The following is a 22,826-nucleotide window of genomic DNA, read 5'->3' as shown; positions in this document are numbered from 1 at the left end:
GCGAATGTGACGATGGACCAGGTAAAATTAGTCAAGATTGGATAATAAATAGTGAAGAACAGCAGTCAACGTGTACGATATTTTGTGATCCTTTTTGCGTCGACACTCCTGCTCTGATGTCGCCACACTGTAGTGCGACACCAGTAGACTCTTTTAGACATGGTTTAAAATGAGTTGACCTATAGTTTAGTAGGACAACAGTCACGAACGTGTCAGGCTGTTACAGTAAGCATAAGAAACACTGAGTCCATAGAAGTGGGGTGTGCAATTGTGCAATATTTAGCGATTATTGCGGCCGATATATTACAGCACAGCAACTTTTGTGGTCTTTATTCAAGCCAGGCTAGGTAGCTTAAACAAGGTCCGTGTGATGGCCCAGAGGCCGGAATATGATCACCATTATGCGGACTGGTCATGTCGATGCAACAGAATACGTACCACTGTTGCAACACGGATATTGAAAGTAGGAGGGCGAGTTATGATGTGCGACCGGTTACGAGTTGCAATCGACCAAAGGGGCAAAAGCATTCTGACTGAAGATTAGGCAGTACTCAGCTAAAACAGAATGGGAGAATCCTTTGAGAAGAATATGCCCGGCCATAGGACTGCCCGTTGGCCTGTAAACGTTTGAATGGCTTTCAGATTCATTAACTCCAGTTAACATGTATGATATGTATTTTTTGCACAGAATAAGTGCAATAAACGAACGCAAACGAAACTAACAAGTACTAAAGAGAACAAGTCGGAACCAAGATGGAAACAAGTGGATGGAACAAAAGTGATCAAAGTAAAAAACCTACAGCCATCCGCTTCTGATGTTCTTTCGAAGTCGAGCTGGTTCCCTGAGTACATTCCGCTACCCAACGTTCAAGTTGAACAAGAATAGCTTCACGCTTCAGTTTGAAGTGGTTGTAGACTACCTGAAACGCAATTCCGAGAAAGTATGGATGAATAGAGTAGATTACTTTCCAAAGCCACTGTGAGACAGAGTAACGACAAAACTCTCTATCAAAGCAATAGATTGGCAAACGGGCTCACCTAGTGTTGGTTTTTGGAAACCCGAAAGCAATGACAAAAACGGTGAAGCGCCGCTACACAGGATTTCAAAGGTGAATACATGGTGTACGTTGATGAAATTTGAGTTTCAGCTCATCATCCGAAGCTTACATGAACTCAAATGTTTGCTGCTGTCGAGGCAATAATCATCCTCTGGCACATGTCGACCTGTTTATGCTAAAGCAATCTTTACGAATATCGAAGCTTAACTGACCAGCAACGAATGCTAAATATAAGAGACTCTTCCCAAGGAGGCCGAACCATGTTCCGCAGTGACTTACTTTAACTATTTGACCCTCTCAAACAAAACTCTGAAAATAGATACCGCTTTGCTCCAAAAACTCCAATTCTAAAACTACTCCTTTGTTTGGGTCGACTGTAGTATCCTGAAGATCCCCGTGAAAAAATTGAAGGGAGCGTTCAAGCAGTGAGTGTACATTAACAATCAATTAAGAATGCACAAAAGTTACATTAGCGAAAATTATCTTCAATTGTTATTTCAGTAAACGAATAGCCCATACATGAATACATTTGGCAAACACATAACACAACCACACCATGGTTAAAAGCAAAACAAACTTCGCGCACCTCTTCGAAACCGGCAGGGGGATTGCACAGCTGATCCAACATAGCCCACCTCAAAGTGGCAGCACGAATGTTCAAATTATATCGTTGACTTTCGCGTTGGCCAAGCGGAGTACCATAGTTGCATTCATAACCAGGTTCGTTAAAATAGGGCTCCGAAACGAAAATAAGTGACTGGATGGAGACCAGTACCTGAAATGAAGTGCGGATTAGATGACGAAGGGAAATAATATGAAATAATATCTAGACGTAATACACTACTCATAAGATTGCAGAAGACTGTTCGAAACCCAAAACTGGTTTCGCCTTTCTTGAGGACCATCAGGTAGACGTATTTCCTGAGTTCCTGTCCGTTTATGTTCTACTTGTGCAACACATTCAGTTGAAAAGCGAGATTAGTAAAAAAAATTCAGCTGGATTCAGTTCAGCCTCCCACGAAAACCATATTAATATGCGGATAAGAGTATTTGGCGAAATTCGTCAAAATTTCGGTTCAAGTAAAAGGGTCAGCGCTTACTTGATGGGCTTCAAGTAGGGCGAGACCATTCGTGGACTGTCGAGGAGTTTTCAGCAACCGTGTCAGTAGTTTGCTTGGTGAAAGTATATTGTGATATCTCGAATATCATACCAACGGAAACGAGGCGACCTTTGTTTAGCGCATTCAGTTGAAGAGGATCATAAACGAGGAATTCAGTTGAGTCTTCCGCGAAAACCAATTTGATATGCAAATGAGTTTGTTTGCCTTAATTAACCCTTGGAAAAAAGTTCAGATACCTATGTGCGGCGACATGGACAATCAGTGAAACGGTCCTTCTTGGTTGATATACCTATTTCCGTGTGCCTCACTCAGATACTTCAGTACAACATGGCCATATTGTGGTGGCGTCCCATCCTGTTGAAACCAAACAGTGCTTGTTAGACTCATCTCTAACTGGAGAGTTGGTGCTGCGGTAGCTTGTGTGACAAGACTACAGGGAAGAGCGACTAGATAGCATCTAAGAGATCAAGTTATCCGAAAAGAAACCGTTGAAGGGTACAAAAGTTTTGACGACGAAATACGTGCCGAAATAACTAATCTAGGCTTACATATAACCCATTGTACCGACTGACTGAGGACGCTTAATTATAATGATGACTTTGACTTGCGGAGTAGTGGAAGTCATGGAAACCAATTATGTTGACGGATGATTGATTGAGAAATAACTTAAATGTCACACGGAGTCAATAAACCATTCAGATGAGATGTTCCAAAACTTGAAGTTGTTGTGACACTGATCAGCCAAGTTCAATATCGTCCTCAGACTGCACTCTAGTCATCCTGGAAAGACGGACAACAACAGAACTGACTGATAATTGGGTGCTCAGAAATTGTTACGTTTTCCGAAACCTTGTCATTACCGGTGCTGCACGAGCAAATCTCACACTCTAATCTCGCCCAACTGACAATAACATTGAGATAATGGATTTGTCAGTGTCAATAAGATCCATTGAAACTTGCGTGCAGCGGTGTCAACTTGGTGGGATTGAAGGCCTGGTTAAGCTGCTTCAGCACAGCTGTTGAATATCCAGTAGGATTGTACGATCTCAACATTATGGTTTGTAAAATAGATGCGTAACTCCCGTCACCTTCGTACCATTTCTCCTTGTTTAACAGAACAAGAAAGTTGTCAGATTTTTCTCAAGCAGTACATGGCGTGATCATCTGAATTCCTTAATGATGAGTAAAAATAATCACGACAGACGAAATGAGGAATTTCGAATAATGGCATGTGAGAGCCTTGGCTAATGCTCACACTTACACCAGACGACAAAATGAGTCGAATACATCAGCAGTTATTGGTTGTTCTGAAGAAGATATTGCAAACTGATGATAAATTCTCTCTTCTAGTTATATTTACCAACCACAAGTAAACATATTCATTGCTAAACACTCACATCATGTCCCTTGGATAGTAAGTTCCAGATGACAGGGGAAACTGATGAACGCAAAAAGTAATGCCAGTGCATTTAGAATCCACGTTCGAGTCAAAGACTCTGACTCATTGAAGTCTAACGTAATATCGACCTGAGTCCCTCGGTTGGGATATTAGGCTTTTTTAAAAACAACTGGGTCTGTGGTGTGTGCAAAGAAATGCCCAGTTGAAACTGAAGACAGCTTTTCGGTCTAGTACTTCTGTGCCTTGATTATTTGTACTGTGGACCGGGTTTCCATCAGGCGCTCACCCCTTCTAATACACAACATCTTCGTTCGTGAAAAAAGGTCATGTATGAGGTACCCACTTCTTTTTTACTTCTGAAGTTATGATTAGTGACGTAGTTAGTACAGAGCCGATGCACTAATGATTCCAAATTCGTCTTTTGTCTTACCATTACTACTTTTATGTTCCTTCCTTGTTCATAATGTGCGCATTGTTTTTGGGCACTCTGATGACTGCTCGAACTGTCTAACCAACCGACGTTAGTCAGGATAGCTCATAACTCTACAATTAGCGATACTGACTAAATCCAGTCCCCACTGCTCTCTCTCCCTCGTGTGTGCGAAACCGTCTGCTTCATCATACCAGTCAAGTGGATTATCACATTTAGGCAAGCTGATGTCATAGTGGGTACTAATGTGAGGGGCTTGGAGAACGGCAGTTCAAGTTCACCCAGTCATTTCCAGTGAAGTGATACCATCCGGATCGATTTTTTGTCTTTGCCTGTCATTTTCCTATGGAATAAAGATAGACAAACACAACTAGCCTACTTCCAATATGTCGAGAAAGATTGGGGTGAGATTCAACTCAGGTGCCCCTACGTATGCACCCTCAGGTGTAACGGTTTTCGTGTGTACGGCGTGAGAAATCCCCTTTCAGATAAGAACAGATCAAACGGCAATAGGAATCACCATATATTAAGACAATCAGTAAATCAAAGGGCTGTTCCGAACCAATGGGCCGTGAGCGGGTGAATGTGAATACAGGGTAGCTTGGAGTAGTAACACGAAAGCATCCGACCATGCCATTTTCCTTGTTCGGACAACCACCAGAGAACCAACAAAAAATTTGTACCCACAACCTGATTATATTGGACTTAATCGGGCATGAGTAGTTACAGCAATCACCGCCAGAGAACCGTATTATCTTAACTCCATAGGCACGCTACATCGCGTTTTACTTTCGGCTTTTCTGTACCAATTCTGTTAGCCTTGGTGACTTCTCTGTGCACTGTACAGGCAGTTCACATTCGTTCACCTGCAGCACCCTTTCGGTGCCCTCGGAAGAAAGTACGAGGGCTGGAATACTGCCAGGGTGCCAAAGTATAGACAGGAGCAATCGAGATGTTGAGGTTGGGTTCGAACCATGCACCTTCCGGTCCGTAGCACCATAAGGTGGTTACCAGTTCTCACACTTGAATACCTGAATGCAAGACTGTACAAGCAAGGCGGCGAACTGGCAATCGGTGCCACACGCACTGAAGACTTGTAAATTAACGGAATGGGAAACTAGAAAACTCTCACTAAAAGGATCAGAACCTAACACAAAGAGAAACAGCTTGCAACGAACTAATCAGAAGCGTATAAGGTGAGGATGCTCAACGCTCGAATTGAATTCGCGACAAAAAAGGGTGAGACCATCTGGTCCAATCACGAGTTGTGCACCAACTAACTTGAAAACCACATGTTATGGAATTCATTACAAAAGTCACTACCTCAGCACAGTAACCTAGTGATTTCGGCATAGTGTTGGGTGGTTGAAATTCAGCGCTACTCTTTCAAGTAGTCCACTCTAAAAAATACTAGACGAAATCGGACCTAGGGTATTGTTTACATAAAGGCCAAATTCCTTTTTGTGAAAACACCCTGTGTGACTCGAAAAGATGAAAAAAAAAACAAGAGGAAAGGGTGGCGAGATACAACATTTACAAATTAAGTTGGCGTTAAAAGGAGACTCAACTGAATCCTAACTCAAACTTTCGTTCATGATATTCCTCAAATAAATGTGCGAATAAGTGTGTTTGAGTGTATAATTTGATGTCAAAGATTATAAAATGGGCTACTATACCCAACTGATGAGTTGCAAGAATGAAGATGGTAGTGGGTTGCCGGGGAGTTTTATCCAAGCCTTATAAGTAGTGGTGTAACGGTGGACGCTACTGATGAGGCATGCGAGTAATATGTTTTCAGGTAACTCCGGTTTGCATCTATTAGAAAGTGGGATTTATCATGCAATTTGTGGAATTGCTTTGTAGCGCTCGTTTACGTTTGACTGATATTCAATGAATATCCAGGAAAGTTCAGGAAGACACGTTCAAGATAAAGACGGATATTTGGTTTTGTAAACAAGATGCATATAGAGGTTTTGCTTTCCTGTCCTAGTCTGTAGCTGTTCAGTTGGTGTTTTTCAATAAATAACTCTGCAGCGAAGGCCTTCTTCCTTTCAGTGGAATGTCAAGAGGAAAAAGTGCTCAGATGACAGTTACCCTAAGTATGTATATTATCGACTAACATCCAACCAATTCGACCTACTCAACAATTCAGAAGAGGCTGTTCCAGTGTATTATCAGGCGTATGTACAGGGTTTCAAGTATTGAGATCCGTTTGCGAAACAAATGAGCGTTAGCTAACTACCTGCATGGGTAAGCCGATCTACGGTTGTAGCCAGTTTGGGAAGTTCTTTCATCATTCTATAGTATGGAGTTAGGTCACGATATAGTGCGCACACAAAGACAAACGGGGAAGCGAATTTGACCCACTTGAAGTAAATTAGACGTTTTTGGGTCCCAACGTTCCTCTGGTCTTCCTTGCCAAGTGTTCAGAATAGACAGACACACATGGCCGTCCGCATATAGGTTGGGATTGAAACGTACCGTGTTCTTTCCGGTTGTCAATAGGCAAAACAAAGGTGGGGAGCTAGGATATTGAGCGGGAATGCAAATGTCGAATACAAAACAGCCGTTCTCGTACGGAGTATCTGGTGGACCGGTGATAAGAGTCTAGAATGGGAAGAGGGACGAATATGAGTAAGATAACCAGACAACATTGGGATGAGGATTTCATCTGCTAATGAGAACACAAAGTTCCTTTTGCAATAGTGACTGGCTGCAGAACTAAAGGGAAGCAAAAAAAGGCAGATGAGCTTGATAGGACTTCACAAGGAGCACTGACAAATTGCCGGATGAAACCAAAATAGAGTAAATCATCTCTCAAGAATTTTGTTGAAAAGTGAACACGTACAAACTCTTAGGCAGCCATAAGCCTATTCTAATCGAAATTGTAGAAAAGCAAGTTGGAGGTTTTGCCCATTGGGCTGCCCCGGTTCAATTCTACAGGAAGTGCAGAGTGGCCACAAAAATGTATATTTTTGGAGTGACGACATGATTGATGGTCACTCAGATCCGCTATACTGGTGTTCATTATTCCTTCAAATTGCGATGTAATTTCCCTCACAACTTAGAGGATATCGACAGCATGCTCAGGGAACCAGACAGGGATATCGTCACCCGATGAACCCCCTGACACGAGCGCACTGAAGGATATGATTCGGTGTTGAACAGGAGTGACCACTGACGACGGCGACAGGTATGAGCAGCCATGGATGTAATCCATTTCAAGTAATAAGTAAAGCGTAGTACAGGAAGGGAGTTTTTCTTAATAAATTGAATAGCCAAAACCAGAGGCTCCATCAAGACGAATATAGTTGGACAATCACGTGAAAAATACTTGGAACCGATTGGGTAGTCATCGTTTTCGAAGTTTGATGACAATCGGTAGATTTACTGCTGGGCAACGTCGAGCCGCTGAGTGGAGTAGCTTTTGAGAATGGAAAAAACGCTACGCTCAGTTTTGGTGCACTTGAAAGATCCCTTGCCGGTTGAAAGGACTAGGGGCTGCGTGTATAAGATCAACTGCAACTGCGCTAAGGTTTACATAGGACAAACTGCCAGGGAATTGCACACCAGAATTGGTGAGCATAAAAGAAGGATAAAAAAACCACCAAGGAATGCAGAAGAATACCAAACGCTGGTCAAAGACTCAGCGATGGCGGTACGTGTCTTAGACACGGGACAGAATAGATCTGGAGAATGTGAAAGTTTCAAGACCGGGACTGCGATTCACACCACAGTGGCTGATAGCCCAGGAGGTGGAAATTATTAAGCATCACAGCGTGAATAGAATCGAGGGTGTGGAACCGGCGAGCGTATGGAAAGCGGTCTTAAATAAGCCGAGTTGACACGTGACGGTGTGGTTATCAATCCAAGGAGAATTATTAGGAAAAAACCGGGGGGTGGGGGGTGGAAATCCCAACCCGACCAAAGGTCACAGTATCCCTCATACACAACCATCTTAGCGCTAACTCATTTACACAGACGGACAGAAGGTTCAAACGACGTTCAAGAAGGACCATCAAATGAACCGAACCAGAAGAACTAGACCCTAGGCTGGACCCAAACACATGTAGGTTTCCCAACCGGCCCAACACTTGTTCAACCACTCCAACACACAAAAATTCCTCGGCCGGCACCCAACAGAGATTCAGCTTGACTTGCCTGATTGGTTCTCCTTCCACCTTAAATCTCCACCAACCTCGGAACCTAGTCACTTGGCCTGACGAAGCTTTTGTGTCAAAAGCGAAACGTTGCTCAGCAATAAATCTACTGATTGTCACCAAGCTTTTTCGAAAACGATAGTTGGACAACCTTCGTACTTTCACAGTATACGACGCATATCAAGTGTTAGGACGAAAAAAGACAAGAGAAAGAACAAGCTGGGACTAGACTTGGTGGCACTTCAGACTATGTAGAATGGAAAATACAGAAAGAACGCGAAATACTGACCTTGAGCATGCACACGTGATTTTCGTCGGCTCGCACAAATACACTACTCTCTTCGGACAACGGTAAGCCTGTACTGAGTGTAATAATTTCTTGTGCAAGGCGGCGAGCTCGAGTTAGGCTACGTGGATCATGGTCGCGAGTCGGTTGGTGGATAGGCTGTTTCGGTTGCTGATTGGACGAGTGCGGTTGGGTGGGTAAGGAGAACGGTGTGTTCTGCTCAGTTTCGACGTTGAGGCCCTCGATTTCGGCAATCGTGCCAAGAAATTGGTGGGGTATCAAGGCCTTGACCTGTCTGTCAACAGGGTCCGATAACATTTCTATCATGCCTTCAAACAGAAGTAGGGAATGGACGAACAATGAAACATTCGATAAACATAGAGAAATAAATCCAGTAAGAGAGTTCACACTGGATTTCAAAATTCATCCATCTAGTGAATGTTGGTTGAGATTGAACCTTATAGTGGTCGAAGGACTTGTGTATCTCTACGGCTCATTGAGCTACACTGCGGGAGGGTTTACTTTCATACAGGGAGCTCCTAATGCTAACTTAGTCAATGAATAAGGGTATGACGAAAAGTGTCGTCCTCAAGGTTTGAGAGCTGAGGCATACATTTGTTCCTTAAGAACCTATGCGACTGTAATTGTATGCAAGCATCCATCCGCTACCTTACCGCCAGGCTTTGATTGAGGCTCTAATCCTCTTTTTGTCTAGACCCAATAGACATTACAGTAGTCCAGTAGTCCAAATAGATCACATTACCATCCGTTACAACGGCAATGAATCGCCGCTCGTCACTTCTTCAGGAATACTTGTGTGAACTTTGATAACGTATGTGTCTGTTGACGTTTTTCAGGTTGGCTCGAAATACGCACACTTCGTTTGACCACTCGAACTCACGAACCACAGAACTGTACTAATGTATCAAAGTTGTCTTGCTCGATGCCTATCTATCCACCGACAAGACTGAAGCTGTGCTGGAGGCCCAGGAGCAGAGTCGCTCCGGTCGCAACCACAGTTCGAATCGAGGTACCATCCGATAAAGGGTGAAACACTGTGTGTGCTGACCTGGAAGAAAGGTGGATACGAAAGTCAAGGAAATCGAATAAAAATGTTTAAGGTTGTTCCACCGGGCGGATCCGGAAGTGTCTTCTCAGTGAAACCAATAAGGACAACAATGACTCTCTTATATCCAGCAAGGAACGTTTCGGACAATTCGCCCGACCTGCAACAGAAACGTGCGTCAGGGAAATGGTATGCCTTTCAGACTCAAAAGTGCACCAGTACGTATTCATTGATGAAGCGACTTTTGGTGCAACAGAACTGAGTAATGCAGACGAGAAACGAGAGATCACGGTTTAGGGTAGACTTACGGAACTGGAGTGGCTTCAGGGTATCCAAATAAGCATTATGTTCAGATGCTGTTTCTAGCTTCTGCGTACCAGACATACCAGGAGGTGCTGTTGTGGGTAGGTGTCGCAAGGTAGAATCCGATGTGGCTTCATTCTCGAAGGCGACAAGCGATCGAGCTGCGTGTAGCGTCCACACTGAAAACTGCACTAGACACAAGGTGGTCTGCAGTTCGCTGATGAGGATGTGAAAATCTTCCCCCGCAAAACTACTGGTTGTGTGTGAGTCTGTTCCGCTCCGGCCAGGCAGTGGAGCTACCGTGTCCGTTGCTTCTTCACTGGTTTCCTTTTCTGGTGTTGGCTCAAACATCTCATCAGCGAAAGGAATAGTTTGTGTGGGGATCGGGAGTAATTCATCAAGAGCTTCCATGGACTCTTCAAGTTCACCATGCTGGACTTCATCAGTTCCAGCAAATGAACTCACATCCGCACGTCCTACGACTTGCACGGATTTCGCCTCAACTGAATGTGATTCTGTATCAACTGGTTCACCAACACTTTCGGCCATGGGTGACTGTTCGTCCCAGTGTGCGTCCAAAAACCCGCTATTGGGCTGCAACAAACCCAACGGTACGGACTGTTTCTTCCACTGGATCAAATCAAACGGATCAACACCAGCTTCCAATGTTTCCGGCTCGGCTAACTGTGCTGGCGGATGCTGTTCGGACAACCGACGTTCCAAATGAGTATCACAGGCGCTAGCAAGGGTAGATCCAATCCTAGTAGGTACTTTTGTTGCTGAACTCGCTTTGGCAACTTCTTTGAACAATTGTCGCCGGGAGTTTCGATAGCGTATCGAATGCTGACGAACCAAACCGGAACGACGTTTCGCTTGATTTGTATTAGACATTGGATGTCGTGGAGGAAGCCGTGCAAAAGCTGACACACCGGATTCAACATGTCTGCTAGGGAATCCCAATTTCCTGATTGAAAGGCAAAGAATATTAAGCAGAAGTTAGTGAGCTTCATTGCTCTTTGCACTCATAGATAAGTAAAAAAAACAGGGACCTAATTCACGGAACCAAATTACGAAAGACTCATCTGTCTTGGTTGCAAGCAACCAGAAAGGAGTTGATCACCCTAAGGCTTTGGGTACTATTAAGTAAACCGTGTGGTTGTACGGCGGTGAAGCATCAGCGTCAACTCTATTATGATGACGCCAAATCGAGATGCATCGTGAAATTGACCCAGTTCCTTGGGAGAACAGCACTCATAAGATTACCGAGAACTGTTCGTTCTTTTTGGGGATCACCACGTAGGCGTACCTCCCGAGTCTCTGTCAAGCTAATGCTCTACTTGGGTGGCAACGGGCATTTGATTAAATATGAATGAAAACCGAGTTAAGTCTGACTGATAGTCGGCGTGCTGANTTAGGGAAAACCCAAAAGTGACGTCGTTCTGAAAAATGGTTTTCAGATTTTACGGCAAACTTAATCTGGTGCAGACTGCCTAGCACCGTTCTCCAAATGGTGACAGTTGTCAGCACTTGAAGTAAGGACAGCTAACAGGTTGGATTTCTGAAAGGAATACCACGGAACGCTTAATTCTCTATCTGAAAGCGTCCATAAACAGCATGTCGTTGCGCAAGCACATATTCACAAAGGAGCTGAGCTCGCCAACAGAAGCAAGGAACACTAGTCGGGCAAGGATGTGATCGGTTTTCGAAACGCTCAGTCACGCGAGGTCGTATTAGGACTTAGCAAGTATGTGTAGATGAGATCGGGGCTACTTGGTTGACAACCTCGTGCTAAAAGAAAAAGACGGCTCATTGGATGTAGTTAACATCACGGATGTGTCCGTACACAGCATTTTTGGGATTTCATGTGAGGTCGACCCCGGCCGAGCGATCGAAAAAAGAGAACAATTACCGCAAGAGTATAAACCAGCTGCACCCAACTTCAAAACAGAACGTAGTGCAGCTCCTATGAGTATTATGATGGGTAGGGACACGAACACCTAAGTAAATTTCTCTAGGATCCAACAAATCCGAAAAACGAGTGTAAAATAGCAGGTTTCTAAACTACAATCATGTACTGTCACCAGATAGGTGGGCGTACCGGTCGCAAGCATGAGAGGGACATTGTAAATTGTTTTCTGAAAATCTACCCAATACGGTCGAAATGCTGTTTGTTAACCTCCATTCGAGTGAATGTGGACTCACTGTTAACTAGTTCTCCTCTGATTTATATGTAGAGTAGCGGACAAATAGGCAGAGGAAATAAAATGATTACTTAGATAAATTTCATTCGCACGGTCACGCCTAAGTTAATGTTCTCGAGTTTCGTGGAAGGTCCGGTGGACAATCGATTAGTATTAGATCCAGTCATGATGTTCGGAGTTTTTGCATCTGAATGGAGAGGTGATATTTACGCTTGGTCGATTGCGTTCAGACATTAATAAAGGATCGATAAATGAATAGGCAAACCTGGCTAAAAGTCATAAAATTGTGCTGAAGACCCACACGGTTTCTCAGGATACAACAAAAGTGGGACGGGAACATTGGATCAAAAATAACCCGAAAACCCGCGGATGGAAAACTGAAAATCATGCAACGTTGTCACGCAAAAGAGCCGGTTGGGTATCGTTTAAGTGAGGCTTATTTTCTGAACTGCAAAAGATCCTTCTTTGTGAATTGAATAGGTTCATCAATGCCAGCACGACGCGCGGATGATCGATAGACCTAACGGTGGTAGAGGGTTTTTACACGGTCGGGTCGCCCAATAAGTCTGACGATACGGAATATGCGTAGTCCAAGAGACAGTGACAATCTGGGTTCTGAAACACTGGACCGCAATATGCAGCATCACGTCTTACAACAGTCTGGAGTAGGAGGTAATTTAACTTTAGTGTTCAGTAGTTCAGCTGTAGCACCCTTTCGGTGTCAGCCACCCGAAGGTGGCACGAAGACTGGAATACTGCCAGGTTGCCCAAACCTAGGCAGGGGAAGTCGAGAGGCAGAGGTCGGGTTCGAACCGCGAACATTCCGGTCAGTAAATTCGCGGTCTAACCGCTTGGGCTAACTCGTTCAGAAGAGTCATTATTTTCAGCTCAAGTTTTGTGTGTTCTGTTCGCTGGTGTTCAGACGATTCGGACAGGTACTCCATGAATCGAGCTGTTCAGATGTATGTGACCACCTGGTTACCAAAGGACCGATACCATAGAGAAACCGAACTTAAAAAATGGGAGGTAAAAAGTTACTTGTGTTCGAAAACTTCTTAAGGAGGAAGATAGAGTGTGTGCAGAGTAACTAGATCATGAGGGCACGTGAACAGTCAATACAGGCCAATACAGAGCAAGAAAATCAGTGACATTAAAATATAAAAAACTGACCTTAGATGCTCTTCATAATTTATCATGTACGATTGTAGAGCTTGGAGCAGCTGAGCAGGGCAAGAGCGATCCAAATTTCCCGGCAACGGTGGTGCCGATTCCAAGGCATCTAACTGTGATAACATTGAAGTTGGGTTTGAGAGCCACACATTTGTGGCCGCTAATGCTTCGTGAACTATCTGTTCTTGTTGTGCACCCACAGTGGACGCTGTACTGGAGAAGATCCAATGAAGCTGCGGAGAGTAAGCAATCACCCGAATGAGTCGGAACACCGAACGATATAGGGGCACTTGATTGGCCAAGTCCAAGGCAGAGTCATTCCGTAGGTAATTTGTCAGAAGTAGCAACAAGCTAGACTGCTTTAGTTGAAGAGCAATTGTCTGAACCAGAGGACCAGATAAGCGCGTAGTAAAAATGAACAAAAACGCGGACAACGTATCGAAGAACAGGGTCGCATACCCCGTCTCACGAGCACTTTTTATCCGTAGTGCCTCTGCACTCCAAGCGCTGGCGCAGCTTCCAGTTGAGAAACCGGTTCCCTTGGCCCAAGCCACTGCATTGGATTCAGGGGAAGGCTTACTTGTAGTAGTTACATCGCCGGAGTATGCTGAAGTTGGTTTTTGAATAGCTTGTCTAGTGCTTGCTGTCAACTCACGTTCGAAATCAACTTTCGCTGTTTGAATAATATGTCTGTGACGGAACGGGATGACTGTCAAAGAAGTCGGGGAATTTTTTGCACATTTTTCGTTAGAGGGCACGGTCGAGCGCTTGGTGTCGCCATGTGAGAGACAGTCTAAAAAGTTCAGAATAAGTTCCAAAACGCCCCCATGTATATGTTGCCATCCAATAGCCTCGATCTCATCGTTCGATAACGACGGGAGAGTCATGTAATAAGAACAAAGAGCTTCGAAAGAAGTAGAGCGGACTGCATCCAATCGAGGGTCGGCCGAATCACCAGTCAGCACTGTCTGCTCTAAGGTCAGCGCCCCAGAACCCACCGGAAAATGAGGAAGGCTAAGAATGCGACCAAGAAGGTCGCACAATATTGGACTGTTTGCGGAGGGATCATCGCTGCTGGCATCGTCCGCGTGTTCAGTGAATTCGTTACACTGGGCGGTAAATTCTGCCAACGACTTGGCATAACCTGGTAAACGCAGAAAGACTAAGTAGGTGAGGAAAGAATGAAGAGGCATGATTGATGATCCAGGCTGTTCAGCGTTGGTTGGTAATCCACGCCGGATCTTCGATGCATGAGTTCCTTCTAAAAGATTATCTAACAATGACAGACAAGAAGTTTCAGATATGGTGACCGAACTTCGGGAATCTAAAAAGTTTTTCCATTTTTTCAAACCTTCCGAATTAACATCGGTCTTGCAGTCCTTGGTGGTGCATTTTTGTCGGTCCAACTCTGTGGTTTGTAAATCATCCGTCAAATACGTTGATTCGAACACGGAATCAACATGTTGTAGACGCATTGCGCATTCTGACAGCAGCTGCAAAACACCTGCCTCAACCAAGATCGAGGAAAAGGTTGGAATGGGACTGAAATGGATTGAACAAGCTGGTTCCTTGACTGTCGCCTCTATGGTGACGTCCCAATGGGCACGAGGTCTGATAAGCAGGGAAATTGGCTCGAAGCCAGTTTGCATATGACCGTACGCAACATGGGCCATGCAATCCAGGTTCCACTGATCACTAGCCGCCCCAAGTGGGAGCGGATGGGCACTCTGCCAATCAGATATTGTGAAAGTGTTATCTGGATTGGATGGAGGCTTACGCGCAAGAGCTAATTCGAAACCACACAACGCCGGTAGATCCTTGGCACTTGCATTACACGATAATCGAGATGGGATGGCAGCGTACGGGTACAGCAGTGCACAGAGCATCAATCGTAAATGGGCGATAACCAACGGAATCCGCTTGTTAGAAAAGTCACCAGTTCCACATGGATCCGACGTGTTCAACAACAGGATCGCTTGAGCTAGACTCGGATGTACAGAACAATCAAATTCCAGGTTTCGAGCTGAGTGACGAATCCAGGCACAAAGAGCTCCGACAGAAAGTGCCTTAATCGGCGGCAGTTTATTTGGTGCTAAAGGGGGACCAGTCAGTGTGAGCGCAGGATCATACGGATTGTTCGGATCGCGCACGGCGAAAACGGCGATGGCCCTACTGCCGGTTGTTGGTCTCAGTGATTCAAGCAAAAGGCTTTGTGCGAATTCTGGGATATGAATTTCTGGAATACAACAACAAAGGAGAACAACTCGATAACACGGGTATTCACAATTGTTCCAGTAAGTGTGCAATACTGATTGTACATAATCATTTCGACCATCAAACATTCCTAATCACATCCAAAGAAGTTACCGAGCAACCAGCTGCAAAAGTGCGAAGAATATGCCGGAACTCCTCAATGGGTAGTGGCCCACAATTCTCTATTTGCTCATAGTTTATAGAATATTACTCCCAAGTATAGTAGCCTCCGATGCGCAGTACTCTTCTCTTGGACGAAATTATTACAGAAACGCGGAATTTTACATTAAAATATACGGCCCCAATAAACAATACGCTTCCCCTATAATGAGCAGAGACAACAACATTGACACTGATGTTTCACTGCCATAAAACCATAATTATAATCAAAGCCTTAGAGTGAAAAGGAGAGAAAAAGAGTGAGGGAGGGACTATTTGCGAAGACGATTGCATCTCGTGACTGTTACCTTCACCCAAACGGACCTCGTAACGTAAAGTACAAAGCAGAAACGTGCTGATTGATTGGTGGCACAATCAGTCGGTGTGCAAATTCACTAAGGATGCGAAATGCAGTTCGTCAATTAATTGCTAGAAAATATTTGGGTAAACAAATCAACCGACTGCTTACCAAGCACCTCTGAAGCTCTTCAATGGCACTTTATAACAGGCTATAGATTCGGCTACTGGTGTCAACTGATGATAACGGCATGTCCAGCAAAACGTTCAGAAATCATAGGTCGTAGTTGATTTGGGGCCTGTATATCAGTTGGCAGGACCCAAGAGCTGACTGGTGGTTGGTAGAAACATTCGCCCGCTGGCTTCCGAATCGTAAGCATTCGGGTGCGTGTGTGCTTAGTCACATCATGACTGGCAGAGTCATCCATCTTCACGTGCGTGTGTGCTTAGTCACGGAGCATCATGACTGGCAGAGTCATCCATCTTCAGGTCATCACAACCCGAGTCATTATCTCGTTTCCGTCATGACCTTTCATCTACTAGCATGTAACGGGGCGAGCAATCCCAAGGGGATGTTGACAGCTGGAAGTGTCTATTGTGCACCAGTTTCGTGTGTGACAAAAGGGTCCATGAGGCTACACTTATACGACATGTATGACAAAATCGGAAAATCTGGGAGTGCACAAAATCGGACTAGACCCTGGTAGGTGCATTAGAGCGACATGGGTAAGAAAAAGTCTGCAAGAGAGACCAATTGTTTAGTCACAGCCCCGATCCTCGGTCCGACCGGATCCGTTTCCACTTCCAACACGCCCAATGTAGCCTCTCGCACAACGATAGGCACCATCTTACAGAAATGACAGCGGCCATGTTGTACACACTCAAATCCAGTGCTAAAGAGTTCGATGTGGAAAAGTGCGGCGCACTTTCGGTCTTAGTAGCCAGCGTGTAAAAAATGATTTGTTAACTGACATCCGACCATATGAAGTGTGAGACGTAATATGTAAAACTGCATAATGCCACTAGCGGGGATGACCAGTGGCTTGCTACAATAACTTTTCGCAAAACGCTCAAGGAAGCACCATCGGTGAAAGTACACTATTAAGCACATGTTGAGCTTTCTTACCATGATGAATAATTAGCTTTTAGTGGTGGTGAGGAAGTAAAATCCAGCGATGCTAAAGGGTGGACACACGGTCCATATCACCGTTAAGCATCAGCAATGTGCACAATCACGATGCAGATGGGGATTTTACCGACTGAAGTACTCATTGTCCAATTTTTAGCACTATAGATTTCCCTAACATTTGAGCTCATTACAGGCCAAACGGACTCTGTGTGACGTTGGGATCGAGAATCCCCTCAAAAAGGGTTAGGACAGAACGGTCTTACAGAACTCGTTCGATCATCGTTTCAGGCATGTCCCGTAAAAGTGAAATATGCCGATCTAGCATAAACTATATGCGACCTTTAGCGACAAAATTGTCACTTCTCTTTGCAACCCATCGAGTAAAATAAGCTCCAAAAGGATTGCCTCAATCGATTAAGCCAGGTTTACTAAGACCAAAACACCGATGATCGAACCTCGTGCAATCACCAGTTATCTAGCAAAGACCACATTGGGGAAGCATGACACGAAGGTGGAAGAGAACCTAGTGCTAACCTAGAACGAACAATCCCAGGCACCCACATTTTCACATCCTCAACAGAGCAACTTCAATACAAAAACAGTGTTACTAATACGGATCAACAACCATGTCTTGAGGAGATTTACCACGACTCTGGGATCACGCATGTCGTGTAGTGAGTAAAGCACACTGACAATATAGACAGTTGAGACACCTTTGATATAGCTTTTGCAAGTAAAGAACTGTCCATTCATCTGCTTGTCCAAGCCAGGAACAGCATCACTTTCGGCAGTGCGCTGCAAGTGACAAAAATATCACAATTTCGGGCGCTGATTCACTGTTCGATCAAGGTTCTTCTTGCATAACTTAACTGTCATTTTATGACCGCCCCATTACGGCTTAGTGTGCAGCAACTGTTATGAAGCCAAGTGATTTAGAAAAACAACGCCATGATCTAAACATCAAAGTGAAGCAAAACAACTCACCCCGTCGATCGAGGACCTGTTCTAAAGTTTGGGCGAGAAACGAGGCAAGCTGAAGCTGAAACATGTGCGGTGAGACTGCGTGGCCCGTAGCATTGTTGGACAGAAAATCTGCATTTAGCGGAGTCATTAAAGCCCGACAGAGTCGAACAGCATCAAAGCAGAGTTGTTTGTAGTCCGGAGCCTGTAGCATACTTGAATTTTGTCGCACAGATAGCCGGCTGCTCATCGAAGGAAAACGGGTGAAATACTGGAAGAGACTGGGCAGAACACGGTCAGTGACAATCCGACCTAAATACAGACGCAGCAAATTCGGTTGGTCAGGCTGCAATAGGCGCGACAGCAGTTGCATACGTGCATGTAACGGACGAAGAGATGAGGCTTCATTATCTGAGATCAAATGTGCACGTAACCACTCACAACAAGCAGGCAAAGAACAGCCGTGGGTTTCGTTGTGGCTGGAGATGAACTGATGGTTGATGGCTTGTTCAGATCGAACCATTGTGGCTATAAGATGCAAATGGATTTGTACGTCCGGGTTTCCATGGGGATTCGTGCATCGTTCCTCGATGAACTGTCGCAAGATACAGGTGAGAGCACTGGGTTGAATTGCACACAAAGAACACAGCAACCCAGTCAGTGCTTCCGCGAAAGTTCTCAGCCCCAGTCGCGAGGATGGCGTACGCAAAGTGGGACTTCGTAGGAACAGATCGAAAGCCTTGTTGTACACCATGCTGTAAAGGAGGAATAGTAACATGGCCATGATGAGAGCGGCAGCAAGCGCAACCAGGACTAGGAGCGAGAGTTGTGTACTTAACCCAAACGAGAGCTTTCATGCATAAATGTTCGACCCATCATGAAAAAAACGTATACAGGCAAAACGCAGTGAAGTGACATTCATGTGAGTTAGATAAAGATAAACACTGGTATAAATATAGGTACACTGGCCTGAAAAGCCCGACCACCGAACGTGGATGGAAAATGAGAAGGATTCATCATCTCGCTGCGAAGTGCAACAAATATGTTGGCGATGCCAGTATCGCGGCATTGTGAGTCACATACCTAGATCAGACACAAGTAGTGGCGGGCGAAACTGAGTACACATGAAACTGGTGAGAAAGATAACTCCCAACTTTTTGTATAACGCCAGACTAGAAAAAAGGAAGAATCAAGATATGTAAAAATTCCAATAAAAACAAATTTAGAGGGAACTTTCACCAATCCCCTAGAGTTTCTTGTTTTTCACCTACCAGACAAAATCGTCTGTAATGATATGGCGCCACGCCTCTTCGGTTGAGTGAGCCATATGCCAAAACACTCCAGCCAAAACCGAGAGCAATTCGGCCCCGTAGTCCACTGGTAGCGCACGATGAAGTTTCTTGGACAATAAACCCGGTTCGCAAAGACGCTTTAGCCACAGCAATATCTGTTCTAGGCGTTCGGACCGTCCACCGTCAGCGTGTAGGCAAAGCCAAGTAACTAATCGTTGACTGGAAGTGGAACAAATAGAGACCATCGGTCCGAAAGAGAGCGGGGGCATTGGCCGGGAACTCTCTTGAGCATGAAATACAAAGGGAAAAAAATCAGGATAACCTACGGAAAATGGATTGAAATTGATATGTTGCTAGTAATCCCAAAAGTAGAGAGCAGTGAATGGTGGAAAGAAGTTCATTTACTCTGAAAAGCACTTGCAGTAAGGCGTCCACCAATTATGAACTACTGCGAAATACTACTGAAGTCAGCACAACACTCCCCGTTTTACAATCAACCGTTTGTTAAGTTTCATCCAATTGGAAACTAACTCTTGTATTGTAAAGTAGAAGAAACAGAACCGATCTAATCGACGATGAGATTAAAAAAATCGGTTTAAATCAGGCTAGCAGGGACTAGATTTTATTATAGGCTACAGGTCACACACGGCTTGAGATAGTGTGGGACCAAAGGGAAAAATCAAATGTTCCCGGTCAAAGCAGAAATGGACCAATAACATAAATCGTGCAGAAATTGACAATGTTTCTCATGCTGAAAGCTAGGAAAAACGGCAAGCGAATACACAAGCCTGGGAGAGTTCTTCAAGCAAAGTTTTCAAGATAAGGACCCAGATGGATAAATAAAAACAACTTTCGACCGCGATAGGGGGGAAAGATAACATTAATGACACGAACGGTGGGAACGAAAACGTACCAACTGAACCTTGATTTTGTAGTAGAGATGTAGTCTCATGAGAAGCAGGGCAACAGTCTTCATCACGAAGTAACTTGAAAAGCACATGCGAAGCCAAACGTTTGTTCCAGCCCCGACTGCCCGTAAACAATGCATTCGGAGGACTGATTAGATTGATCAGTATTCGTTCTGCAAGCACGGTCGAATTCGGAGAAGTTCCCCAATACGTGGAACGCGATTGTTCCGACGAAGAAAGTTGCCGTGGATCTAACCAATCGGTCGTGGATTTCATGCTGGGTCGACCAGAAGATTCGAATTCCGTGGAAGAAAGGTCACACAACTCAGATACCAACTCACGAAACTCCTGATGACAGGCTGCGATAGCCGATAGTTGATTGACTTGTGCCGACAGTTCTTTGGACAAGCTAGAGTGAATAACGGAACTAGTCAAGCGTTCTACGAGTGAGTCGGTGACCAATTCGAAAGGTATGCCGTGCGCTAGAACCTGGTTATGGATCACATGAAGCAAAGCAATGGAGCTGCAAATGGAAAAGGGGACAAGGGGAACTGCAAATTGACAGAAAGCGAAGGTAACGTGTATACATACAAGACAAAAACAAAGACATCAAAGGAGAATGCAGAAGACATGCTTACAATTCCTGGAGATCCAAACTGGTTCTGGTACGTATATGCAGAGCAAAACGGTTACAATTGGGAAGAGGATATAGGTGAAATTAAGGTGTCAGATCTGAAAACTGTTGGTTTGTGGGTGGATCTGTCATACGGTTATTATCCTTACTCCGAACAATGGGCCCAAATCCTTACAATACAAGTAGTTGCTCCCAGATTCGGTTGACATCACAACTTTGTCAAAAAACTGGCATTTTGAGTAAAAAAAAGTTGGTAGAAGTAGGTGCTTATGTCATAGATTCAGGAAGTTACGGACTGTGTGCATTTTAAAAGGAAAACCAGAAACACATCCTAAGAACTCACTCTCTGGGTGTTAGCTACGATCACACTCAGTGGATCTGGCCGTTTGAAAATGAAAACTTCACTGCTCGAGTGTGCATCATGTACGTACACAATCCGTATGTGTGAAACTTAGGTTCGCTAATCTAGGCACCAGCTTGTAGGCAAGGTGACTCAAAACCCTGTCGAAGGCATGCCTACCACTATATTGTATGGCTCTGTAGATTGAGAGTGCCAGCGAGTAATTTTGAGCATAACAATCATCATCATCGTCGTCGTCGAGAGCAGATATTCTAGATTCGAATCCAACATGAGCACTTGTCTAACTATGGGAAACCTTCCGTTGAGTTGCATACGAAGCAGGCACCAAAAGCGTGGGGCAGAAAGGGCGCTTAAGGAAGTGAACATTAGGGCGATTGGATCTTACTTGTTGCAGAGGGGTCCGAGTTGGTTCGGCTTGAATGAACCGAAATGCCGGAAAACTGGCACGAGTAATTCCGCTGTTCACCAGCAGGTATGATACCGCTGCAAGTTGTTTTTATAAGTGAGTAAGTAAGGTTTCATGCCTTCCAATGCATTAGGGGGGAAATACATCATCGACAGCATGACATCGCTGTTCAATATCAATGCCACCCTGCCATACAACCATGATTTATTTGAAAGTCTTATGGTGAAAAAAGAATGGAAAGGATTTAGTGTTAGCTTATTACAACCATCCCGAGCTGCATACACTTCCAGACACTCATTCAGACAAGCTGAAAATAAACCAACAGCAGAAACGCCATTGACATCGATTAGCAGCGTCCCCAACCAGGTGCAGTTGGGATCATGTGGTCATCATCCTGGAAGACCAGTAGCACCGACAGCAGCCAAACGTTTTGCAACCTTTCACATCCGTCAGGCAGGTCATGGGTTGGCCACCTCTCTGAATAGGGCTCTGAAAACAGCACCAATGTTAACACTGATGCTACATTGCCGTACAACCATAAAGCTTAGTAATTATATTTAAAGCCACAAAATAAAAAGTGTATGGGAGAAGGGACTGGTCGCTGAACTATCGCAAGTATTCTAAGCTCCCTACACCTTCAAGCACTCAGTCAGACAGTCTGGAAAGAAACTGACAGCACCAACGCCACTGACAACGATTAGCAGCCCAAATAAACACTCGCTTTCTAATAGTCTCATTGCAGACCGGCCCGCACCAGGAGCTATGGTTCCGAGAAAAAAATCGTCGAAAAATTGAAGACTCCACAGACACTCTGTTCGAACCGGAAAAAATTTCACATCCATACAACAAAACAGCCTGTACTGCAGACCGTTACACATGGTCTCTAAGATTCAGAGATATACCGCTCTGCCGCCACAGTATGCTGAGCATGCTGAGCTCGTGGCGTGACTGGGACGAGACCCAGGGCCTCCATATGGTTGCGACCAGTCGCGTCTATTCGGAGTGAGGTTTGTCTGTCAACGGTCGCGCACTTCTACCATTGCATCCATTATCCGACCAACCTATTTTTCTATGGGATGGAACCTGCAGGTTGGGGTTGGAAAATGTGGCGACTTGTTCCGTAGAAATGGTAATGCATTTGCACTTCCCGCCAAACACCGCTGCCTTGCGGTTTGGCTTTTGAGGCAAAGGCTTTGGTTGAGGACCCTAATCATCCTTCTGTCTAGGTGTGGG

At 44.7% G+C, this 22,826-nt stretch overlaps 1 protein-coding gene across 1 annotated transcript in view; it reads right to left on the bottom strand.

The window, feature by feature from the left end:
• T265_13718 (hypothetical protein) overlaps positions 1-22,826 on the bottom strand; it is a gene marked incomplete at both ends in the record, with an annotated part of 83,317 nt that overhangs the window by 3,369 nt on the left and 57,122 nt on the right. The window contains 10 exons of the mRNA XM_009170168.1: positions 801-920; positions 1,645-1,833; positions 6,376-6,615; positions 8,458-8,783; positions 9,829-10,787; positions 13,195-15,430; positions 18,017-18,805; positions 19,076-19,164; positions 19,264-19,606; positions 20,198-20,715. Of these exons, the coding sequence (XP_009168432.1) occupies positions 801-920; positions 1,645-1,833; positions 6,376-6,615; positions 8,458-8,783; positions 9,829-10,787; positions 13,195-15,430; positions 18,017-18,805; positions 19,076-19,164; positions 19,264-19,606; positions 20,198-20,715 (5,809 nt within the window). The remainder of the gene's footprint in view (positions 1-800; positions 921-1,644; positions 1,834-6,375; positions 6,616-8,457; positions 8,784-9,828; positions 10,788-13,194; positions 15,431-18,016; positions 18,806-19,075; positions 19,165-19,263; positions 19,607-20,197; positions 20,716-22,826) is intronic.

This window comes from Opisthorchis viverrini (genome assembly GCF_000715545.1).
Source record: "Opisthorchis viverrini unplaced genomic scaffold opera_v5_94, whole genome shotgun sequence".
NCBI classification, from domain to species: Eukaryota; Metazoa; Platyhelminthes; class Trematoda; order Opisthorchiida; family Opisthorchiidae; genus Opisthorchis; species Opisthorchis viverrini.
The sequence above is the reverse complement of the archived record's forward strand: the minus strand, read 5'-3'. Positions and strand labels throughout refer to the sequence as shown.